Source organism: Rhinoderma darwinii, chromosome 7, assembly GCF_050947455.1.
Source record: "Rhinoderma darwinii isolate aRhiDar2 chromosome 7, aRhiDar2.hap1, whole genome shotgun sequence".
Classification (NCBI taxonomy): domain Eukaryota; kingdom Metazoa; phylum Chordata; class Amphibia; order Anura; family Rhinodermatidae; genus Rhinoderma; species Rhinoderma darwinii.
In genome coordinates, this window is record NC_134693.1 from 39,693,336 (window position 1) to 39,703,963 (window position 10,628).

Below are 10,628 nucleotides of genomic sequence, written 5' to 3' on the forward strand. Positions count from 1 at the left end.
TTGTCAGCACACCTCCCTGTTTAGACATGGAGATGTGCCGAAGATTGTCTGCTGAATAAATGATACTACCAGCCGATAAACGAGCGTTTTCTCACTCATCGGCTGATCATTGCCCTGTGTACACAGGGCAACGATCGGAAACAAGCGTTTCATATGAACGCTCGTTTGCCTGATCATTGGCAAGTGTAAAAGGGGCATAACTTGTGACTTTCTGTGCCAATCTGAAATAGATCACTTCTGTCTAAACAAAATCATCATTACCCCAAACAGCAGGACTGTGCTGCTGAATCTGGGGAATTTAGGAGGCATTTTTCTCCTAATCTAGAACCGTGCAAAGCCTCAGACGGGGATCTAGTGCTCATCATTGCTCTTACCAAATAAAGAATACTGAAATGATCCCAGACCCAAAAAGTGTGTGTAATAACAGCACTTCTGGGATTGGTCCCATGGTCCTGAACTGGTGAGGTCTGTGATGAGCACAAACATGTTACTTACCTGCACCGACACCCGATTGTCAGCACGCTCCACGCCAGCCTGATCACATATCCCCTAGACAACAAGATTTTGTTCAGCCTTGGCATCCACATCAATATACACATCCTGACTGCGGTAGTCATGTTTGTAGATTAGTGTACATTCTTGTGAATTGGATCCTGGCAATGTTCGTATCATTGTCTTATGGAGGAAACCATAACCCAGTGATCACATTTTTTTGGGCTGACAAGAGTAGTTACTGAGTAGATGTTGATGGCAGGTCAACATATGCTCCAGCAGACGCTAATGGTACTAACATCTGTCCTCTACTTCTTGCTAACATACATTCAAGTAGGTTACAGATGTGGAGGAGGAATGGGAGGGAGAATGATTGCAGGATCAGACTACACAGGGTTTGTTATCTGTCACCATGGAGACGAATAGGTCTGCATGGGAGCTGTAAACAGAGAACAGTAGTACATTATTTGCAAAGTTGCTTCACTATTATTTTAGCTGCATTGGAGCTATGACAAATTTAGTTGCAAATAGTAGATTTCATGCCTTTTCTTAGTCTTGTCCTACAGAATATTTTTTCCGCAAATTTTGTTCACATATAGCACTTTATTGCTAACAAAACTGATAAGAGATCCATACATCACCTTAGCAGATCTCTACTGAGCTGATCACAGAGTAGATCTCTCAGCCTGCGCCGCTCTGCCACATCTTTAGCATAAAACCCCCTCAATTCTGGGCGGGCAGCAGATGACATCATCAGTGGTGGTAGCTTGTTGGCATTAACATGGACTATGGACGGATATAGGTTGAGCAGTCAGTGATCTGTTATCTACCACCAATAACCTCATAGTAGGAGCCATCACAAGTCGTTTACTGTCACATTCTCCATTATCCCTGCTGCCATTTACTTATCTTCCCCGGGAGGCTCAACACCTTGCAGCATCAATGGGAGGCCGCTATGCCAAATACCGTTACCAAGGCAACCACCAAAGGGAAACACAGTCGTGTGACCGGCAGCTACGACACTTCACACATGCAGGAAGCACGGGGTTGGCGCAGGACGGAGACAAGAGGTGCCGGAGGGAACACGGAGAAGCGGAGCTCACAACCAAATGCACCTTGCACTTTGTTTTCGAACCACGATTCCTGCCCGGCTCGATGACGTCACTCCCGGAAGCCACGCCTCTAAGCAGTATCATAGACCAATGGGTATCGGTTCTCTGGCCTAGGCTGTATTACTATTGGTCAAATAGGAACAGATGGCCGGGAAGGCGGGAAAGAGGCTGTCCTTAACCCGCAATGTGCTGGAGAGATAAGTTGTATGTCCGCATGAAAGCTAAATACCGGACCGCAGATGTTGACTGAGGGGGTATTTGCGCTTCTAATGCGTTTCTGTAAGCAAACTGTTGGCATCCTGCTAACATTAGTATTGTATTGTAAATACATTGATCTTGCTTTCCCGTCTGTTTTTCATCATTCCCAATGTTTACACTTTTACCTGGTCCAAAGTAAACACAAGGTTTTGTTCTTGTTTTATTTTTTTAACTCTTCATTGCCAGGGTGTTTTTGGGCCTCAATGACCGGACACTTGGGAGATTTATTAATTCTGTCCTAAATTTAGAAAATATAGATCTAGACCAGACATGTAGAAACTGACTAACTTATCAGGCTGGGTTCACACGACCTATTTTCAGACGTAAACGAGGCGTATTGTGCCTCGTTTTACGTCTGAAAATAGGGCTACAATACGTCAGCAAACATCTGCCCATTCATTTGAATGGGTTTGCCGACGTACTGTGCAGACGAACTGTCATTTACGCGTCGTCGTTTGACAGCTGTCAAACGACGACGCGTAAATTGACTGCCTCGGCAAAGAAGTGCAGGACACTTTGCAACGTAATTTGAGCCGTTCTTCATTGAACTCAATTGAAGCACAGCTCAAGATTACGGGCGTCAAAGACGCCTCGTATAATACGAGGAGCTTTTACGTCTGAAACGAGGCAGCGGTTTTCTCCTGAAAACAGTCTGTCTTTTCAGACGTAAATGCCTCTCATCGTGTGCACATACCCTCACAATGACGCATGCTGTATGATAATAGTACTAGTACATCACGGTGAGTGGATCGTAGCAATGGTGTGTGCACAGGAGCTGCGTGGCTGGGTTGTTGTTTTTTTACATACATATCGGAGATAGCATATCTATAAAACTAAGGCTCCTATAGCTGCACCGCTGGATAGACATTGTCTCAGCAGACAGTATCATACATGATTGGCTTACACACCTGAAAATACGCCTACAAAACCATCTGCCCATTGAATTCAATGGGAAAAACTGTGTTTCGTTCAGACGGTGTGTTTCTTTTTTTTTTATACCGCCGTTTTAAAAGAAAAAAAAAACGGCTCGTAAAAAGGAGCATGTCACTTCTTGATCCGTTTTTGGAGCCGTTTTTTATTTTGCCAGTGGAAAAACAGAGACCAGTGGCGTAACTACCGCTGTAGCAGCCATAGTAGCTGCTACGGGGGCCCCGAGGCGCGGAGGCTGCTACAGCGGTAGCGACGCCACTGAACACTACGGCAGAGCAGGGAGGTATCTCCCTGCTCTGCCATTAAAGGGGTTGTCCCACAAAACACATGTATCCCCTACAGAGGCGTAGCTAGGTTCTCTTGCACCCAGGGCAAAGAATCAGATTGGCCCCCCAACTTCTTTCCCGACATCTCCTTCCCCCTCGCCATGTTTGCTTGCACTACCAATCAATAAGGTGTAATTTTTTTTTCACAATTTAATGTAGCTCGAGCATAAACCTATTTGTACTTTTACAAGCGATATAGTTCTATAAGGGAGCTATCATAGCAACAAATTAGAATAAAATAAATTAAAGAGGCCACACTCAGCTGCCTGTAGATAGTGCCATACACAGCTGCCTGTAGATAGTGCCATACACAGCTGCCTGTAGATAGTGCCATACACAGCTGCCTGTAGATAGCGCCACACACAGCCGCCCTGTAGATAGCGCCACACACAGCTGCATGTAGATAGTGCCATACACAGCCCCCCTCTTGTATATAACGCCACACAGCCACCTGTAGATAGCTCCATACACACTCCCTCGTAGTTAATGCCCCACTGTTGTAGATAACGCCACACTGCCCCCCGTTGTAGATCGCGCCACACAGCCCCCCTTGTAGATAGTGCCACACACAGCCCCCGCTTGTAGATAGTGCCACACACAGCCCCCGCTTGTAGATAGTGCCACACACAGCCTCCGCTTGTAGATAGTGCCACACAGCCCCCCCTTGTAGATAATGCCACACAGCCCCATTTGTATATAGCGCCACACAGCCCTCCTTGTAAGTGACGCTACACCGACCCCCTTGTAAATAGCGCCACACTGACGCCCCCCCTTGTAAAATAGCGCCACACGGCCCCCCTTGTAAACAGCGCCACACAACCCCCCCTTGTAAATAGTGCCAAACACAGCCCCCCTTGTAGATAACGCCACACACAGCCCCTCTTGTAAACAGCACCAACACAGCCTTCCTTGTAGATAGTGCCACACACAGCCCGCAACCCCCTTGTCAATAGCGCCACACTGTAAACAGAGCGGGGAGCGGTAGCCTACCTCTACCACTCTCCGCTCTGCCTGACGTGACACACCGGAGGAGCCGAGGCGGTCATGCGGTGCAGGCTGTGGCGGAGTTCCTTCTGACTAGGGTCGGTGACAGCCCGGGAGTGGACCAGTGAGGTCAGGTGACTGGAATGGTCCACTCCCGGGCCGTCACAGACCCCAGTCAGAGCGGCGCCACATGAACTCCTGGCTCTTCCTAACGCTGATCGCTGCCGCTGGTGTCTAACATACGGGGCGCCTATCAGCAGCGATCAGCTGCTCTGCCACGGCGCCCCCCCTTCCCTACCACTTAGTTGCGCCCGGGAGCACATGCCCCGCCTGCCCCCCCCCTAGCTATGCCCCTGAGCCTCCATCCACAGGATAGGGGATACATGTGTGATCGCTGGGGGGTTCCACCGCTGGGACCCCCAGCGATAAGGAGAACGGGGGACCGAAAGTCCCCCGAAGTGCTCCATGAGAAACCTTGGACTTCCGGGGTTTTTGTCCGGCAGCTCCGTAGAAATGAATAGAGCACAGGTCGCACATGTGCGCATGCGTGAACGGCGCTCCTTTCATTTTTATTGAAAAATGCGGGGCTGGCTGAGCGCCTCCAAACATCTGGCCATTGATTTCAATGGGAAAAACGGCGTTCCGTTCACATGGGGCGTTTTTTACACGGCCGCGTAAAAAAAAGCCTCGTAAAAAGAAGTGTGAACACCCTAACACTTAGGCTGGGTTCACACGACCTATTTTCAGACGTAAACGAGGCGTATTATGCCTCGTTTTACGTCTGAAAATACGGCTCCAATACGTCGGCAAACATCTGCCCATTCATTTGAATGGGTTTACCGACGTACTGTGCCGACGACCTGTAATTTACGCGTCGTCGTTTCACAGCTGTCAAACGACGACGCGTAAAATGACTGCCTCATCAAAGAAGTGCAGGACACTTCTTTGAAACGTAATTTGAGCCGTTTTTCATTGAATTCAATGAAGAACAGCTCAAGATTCCGGGCATCAATGACGCCTCGCAAAATGCGAGGAGCATTTACGTCTGAAACGACGCAGCTGTTTTCTCCTGAAAACAGTCTGTAATTTCAGACGTAAAAGCCAGTTATCGTGTGCACATACCCTAACTCCCATTATTACACCGTACCCACCGCCACCAGGGGTGCCGGGAAGAGCCGGGTACGATCCAGTACCCAACCATCTGTAATGATGGCCGGCTACTGGGGCGGCCGCAGGCTTGTATTCAGGGGCGTAACTAGGAAAGACTGGGCCCCATAGCAAACTCTTGACTGGGGGCCCCCCTCCCCTGGGTATCACACAACACCCCTTGTAGATAGTGCCTACCTATAGATTCCGCCACACAGCGCCCCCCTGTAGACAACGCAGTACAGCTCCCCCTGTAGATAACGCCATACAGCCCCCCTGTAGATAACGCCATACAGCCCCCCTGTAGATAACGCCATACAGCTCCCCCTGTAGATAACGCCATACAGCCCCCCTGTAGATAACGCCATACAGCCCCCAACCCCCCCCCCCCCCAAAAAAAAAAACGGCCTATTGTTTGTCCTGCAAAAGACATGCATCGTCTATCCACAGGATCGGGGATACATGTGGGATCGCTGGCAGCAATAAGGAGAGCGGGGGACCGAAAGTCCCCCGAAGTTCTCCATGACGAACCTCGGACATCCGGGGTCTGCGCAGTTCAATAAAAATTAAAGAAGCGCTGGTCACGCATGCGCACAAGCGCGACCGTTGCACAATTAATTTCTATGGAGCTGCTGACAGACCCTGGAAAACCGAGGTTTGTCATGGAGAACTTTGGGGGACTTTCGGTCCCCCGTTCTCCTTATCGCTGGGCGTTCCAGCGATCCCACGTATCCCCTATCCTGTGGATAGGGGATGCATGTCTTTTGTAGGAACAACCCCTTCAGTGGCGTCGCGCTGTAGCAGCTGCTAGCGGAGGCTTCGCCAATGGTTGTTACGCCACTGCTTGTATTATTAGGCTGAGAGAATCCAAAAACCGTGGCCCTTCCCACCCTGGTAATGCTTCTGCTATGTTGTATCTGGCTGGTTCTAAAAAATGGGGGGGACCCCACATAGTTTTTTCAATTTTTTTTTTTTTTTAAAAACTACGTGGGGTCCCCCCCATTTTTCATAACCAGGCAGATGCAACATAGCAGCAGCAGGCTAGCATTACCAGGGTGGAAAGGGTCAATGTTTTTGGACATTCCCAGCCTAATAATACCAGCCTGCGGCTGCCGCATTGCCCGACCATCACTACAGATTGTCGGGTACTGGATCGTACCCGGTTCTTCCCTGTACCCCTGGTGGTGGTGGGGCTGTGGTAATAATGGTGGTTAGTGTTCGCCTCTGCACCGGCTAACACTAAGCCTCGCTTTAGTAATGGACGTTGTCAATCAGCCAGCGGCCACTAAGGCGGTAGTAATAAAGTTTAAAAGAAAATACAAAGATATAGAAAACAATATTTTATTGAAATAAAAAAAAACACACAACCCTCGTTAACCATTTTATTGAAAATAAAAAAGCCGTCATCTAAGTAGTCCTCGAATCCGAAGTAGTCCAACATCCGAACCTGTAAAAAAACGCAAACACACAAGAAACAAAAAAAAACTGTTAGTAACACACATGGTAGGCAGATACAGGGCCCATGTGTAATACTGTCTGTTCAACAATGTATCTAAGCCTACCACAAGGTAGGCTTAGATACAGGACCGCAGCAGACAGAAGTCTTATACTGTATAAGATTTCTGTCTGCTGGGGCCCTGTATCTAAGCCTACTATATAGTAGGCTTAGATATAGGCCCCATACAGATCCCATCAGACAGGATCACACATGGGCCATGTATCTAAGCGTACCATGTGGTAGGCTTAGATATAGGGCCCAGCAGACAGAATCACACCATGTGTGATCCTGTCTGATGGGCTCTGTATCTAAGCTACCACATGTTAGGCTTAGATACCCTGTAGATAGCACCACACCCCCTGTATGTAGTGCCACCCCCTGCAAATAGCGCCTCCCCCTGTACAAAGCGCCACCCACCCTGTAGTTATCAACATCCCCCTGCAGATAGCAGCACCCCGTCCCCCCTGTAAATGGCACCCCCTTCCTGTAAATAGCACCACTGCAGCTCCCTGTACAAGCGGAATCCCTCTGGCTGGGGATTCCACTCCTACAGGGAGCCCCTGATGTCTCTATCCATATATGAACAGTGACGTCAGAGGTTAACTCGGATTCCGCTCCAGGAGTTGCCCCTGACATCACTGTCCATATATGGATAGTGACACCTGGGGTTTCTCCAGTAGCAGAATCCCTGGGCAGAGTGTCGGCCGCGGATTCCGCTCCGAGAGAGACACGTCACTGTCCAAATGAACAGTGACGTCAGGGGCTCTCTCTAGACGCGGAATCTCCGGTTAGTGCGATCTGACACCTGGGATTCCGCACCTAGAGGGAGTTCAGCTGGCTCTATCTACATGGGGGGTGCGATGCTATCTACACGAGGGGTTTCTATCTGCCAGGGGGGGTGGTACTATCTACAGCACTGATGGAGAGACGGCGGGGGCACCCTCTAGGAGGGGAAATCTCGGCCAGAGCGCTGGCCGGGGATTCCGATGCTGGAGGGAGCTTAGGTGGCGCTATCTACAGAAGATTTTGAGCTACCTACAGGGGGTTGTGGGTGGCACTATCTACAGTGGGGGGTATATTCCGGGGCTCTCAAAACCCCGGCAGACATGAGAGTGCAGCGCTGCTCACACTGAAGCAGCACTACTCTCATTAAACCCCGTTCCAGGCTGTCAACATCTATATACGTGCTTACTGCACGGGGCATCGACAGTTAGAACATATATAGCCGTATGGCAGTCGTGAAGGAGTTAAAGGGGTTTTCCCATGAAGGACATTTATGACATATCCACAGGCCCCCTAATCCCCGTTCTAGCTTTTTGTGCTCACGCTGCCTCCCGGCCACTTCTTCCTGATTATATCGTCGGGAGTTACGGAAACAGCGTAACTTGCTGAGCTAGGCTGTTTCCGTAACTCCCATAGTAGTGAATGACAGTAAGGGTATGTTCACACGGCCTATTTTCGGCCGTTTTTCCGGCCGTAAAACGGATGAAGAGTCGGAGGCAGGACGCCTCCAAACCTCTACGCATTGATTTAGCTTTAAAAAACTGCAGCGAAAAAGAAGTGCAGGTCACTTCTTGGGACGTTTTTGGAGCCGTTTTTCATTGACTCTAGCGAAAAAAGCTCCAAAAACAGCCATAAAAAACGCAGCGAAAAACGCTACGAAAATCGTGAGTGGCTTAAAAAACGTCTGAAAATCAGGAGCTGTTTTCCCTTGAAAACAGCTCCATATTTTCAAACGTTTTTAGTCTAGTGTGTGAACGTACCCTTAGAGCCACGATTTTGGTCTTGATTTAAATGTTTTCACTCCCCCCCCCCTATTTAATTAAAAAGCATACTTGCTCGCTGATTGTCATATGCAGAGGGGTCCTTTTTTTCCCCCAGAAAAATTGTGAGAAGATAGGCAGTAGCTCATATAATCCCACCCGTGTCTAATTTACCTGCGTCCGGATTGTTGCGCCACAACAGTCCCCGACTGACAATCTGCCCTACCGGAAAGAATTATTGGTGGGCCGTCCTAGTAGGTAACTTAGTGGGCTAACTCCCCAGCACACAAGATGACGCTAGTCAGCATCAGAACATTCTTTGCAGAGGGGCAGTGGTGAGTCTCAGATACATCTATGTCTGTGACAGGTATCCGTCCGTGATTTTCTGAAAATCCCAGCAAAATGACGTCTTTTTGCCATGATTTTGGTAAAATTGCGGGAATACCGCGATAAAGCTGTGATGTGGGAAGAAAGTCAAAGGCTACATTCACACAACAGAATTGCTGCAGATTTTCTTGTCCAGATTTATTAAAATCTCATCCACACGTTGTGTAAAATTTCTATGCAAAAATTGAATTTTTCCCATTGAGTTCAATTTGGAAGTAAATATCTGCAACAAATACCAACTATTTGCTGCAGAAAAATATTGTAAAATAAAAAAAAAAAACTACATTTTTAGTTTGAAGTAATAAAAAAAATTACCATACTCACTTCCCCTGGCGCTTCTGTAGCGATGCGTCCCTGCTCCACCGGCTGGTCTCTGTTCTACCAGCCTCCTGGGACAACGTTTCGTCCCATGTGACCATTGCAGCCAATGAGGGTTTGTTTTTGCAGGATGAGTTGTAGTTTTTAGTAGCATATTTTATTGTACAAGATAAATATTGATATATAGTAATAGTTCTGACTTTTTTCGGACGTGGTTTTTTTATTTTTACTATTATTTATTATTCTTATATTAGTAAAAAACCAAAACAATACATTTTTAAGATTTTTTTTAGTCCCACTAGGGGACTTGAATATCCAATCGGTCGATGACATATAATAATACACTGCAATACTTATGTATTGCAGTGTATGGTACTTTATCGCACCAAAGTGTCTACGTTCAAAAATATGGGTATGGTGGTTTAGAATGAATTTTTATTTAGGCTTTATTGGAACATCTCAAAAATTTGAAAACTGACCAGACTACCAGAGGTACAAAATGTCCAATAAAGCCGTGCAGTGAAAGGGTTAAAGTGGTTGTCTATGACTAGAACACACTGGTCCATGAGCTGTGTCTGGTATTGCAGCTCAACCTTTTTTTACTTAAAGAGGCTCTGTCACCAGATTCTCAAATCCCTATCTCCTATTGCATGTGATCGGCGCTGCAATGTAGATAACAGTAACGTTGTTTTTTGTTTTTTTTTAAACGTTCATTTTTGGCCAAGTTATGAGCAATTTTATATATATGCAAATGAGGTTGGAAATGGACAACTGGGCATTTTTTTTTCGTTATGTCCAACTGGGCGTGTATTGTGTTTTTAACTGGGCGTGTTTACGTGTATGACTCTGACCAATCAGTGACCAGTCAGCGTCATACACTCCTCTCCATTCATTTACACAGCAGCGATGTGCAGCCACATACAGAGATTAACGTTAATCAAGTGTCCTGATAATGAATACACATGATCATCCAGCCTGGACGTCATGTGTATTCAGAATCCTGACACTTCTGAATCTTTTCTTTGAGATTTCTAGCAAGGGAAACGAAATCTCGCGAGATTACGGATGTAAACGAGATTTCGTTTCACTTGCTGGAAATCTCACAGAAAAGATTCAGAAGTGTCAGGATTCTGAATACACATGACATCCATCCATATTAAGGGTATGTTCTCACGCCTTAGCGAAATACGTATGAAAATACGGAGCTGTTTTCACTTGATTTTCAGACGTTTTATGTAGCAACTCGCGTTTTTCGCGGCGTATTTTATGGACGTTATTGTAGCTGTTTTTCAATGGAGTCCATGAAAAACGGCTCCAAAAACATCCCAAGAAGTGACATGCACTTTTTTTTTGCGGGCATCTTTTTACGCGCCATATTTTGACAGCGACGTGTAAATTGACACCTCGTGGGAAC

The 10,628-nt window shown here is 47.2% G+C and overlaps 1 protein-coding gene across 3 annotated transcripts in view; it reads right to left on the minus strand.

Annotated features, from left to right (window-relative positions):
• The window catches only part of BTBD8 (BTB domain containing 8), a 63,235-nt gene extending 61,563 nt beyond the window's left edge, over positions 1–1,672 (minus strand). For 2 of the 3 annotated variants that reach the window (XM_075833220.1, XM_075833219.1), the window contains exon 1: positions 1,134–1,641. In XM_075833220.1, coding sequence (XP_075689335.1) covers positions 1,134–1,246 — 113 coding nt within the window. In that variant the 5' untranslated portion in view covers positions 1,247–1,641. Of the gene's footprint in view, positions 1–1,133 lie in introns of all 3 variants that reach the window. The other variant, XM_075833222.1, reaches the window with a different exon arrangement.
• Positions 1,673–10,628: the final 8,956 nt, after the last annotated feature.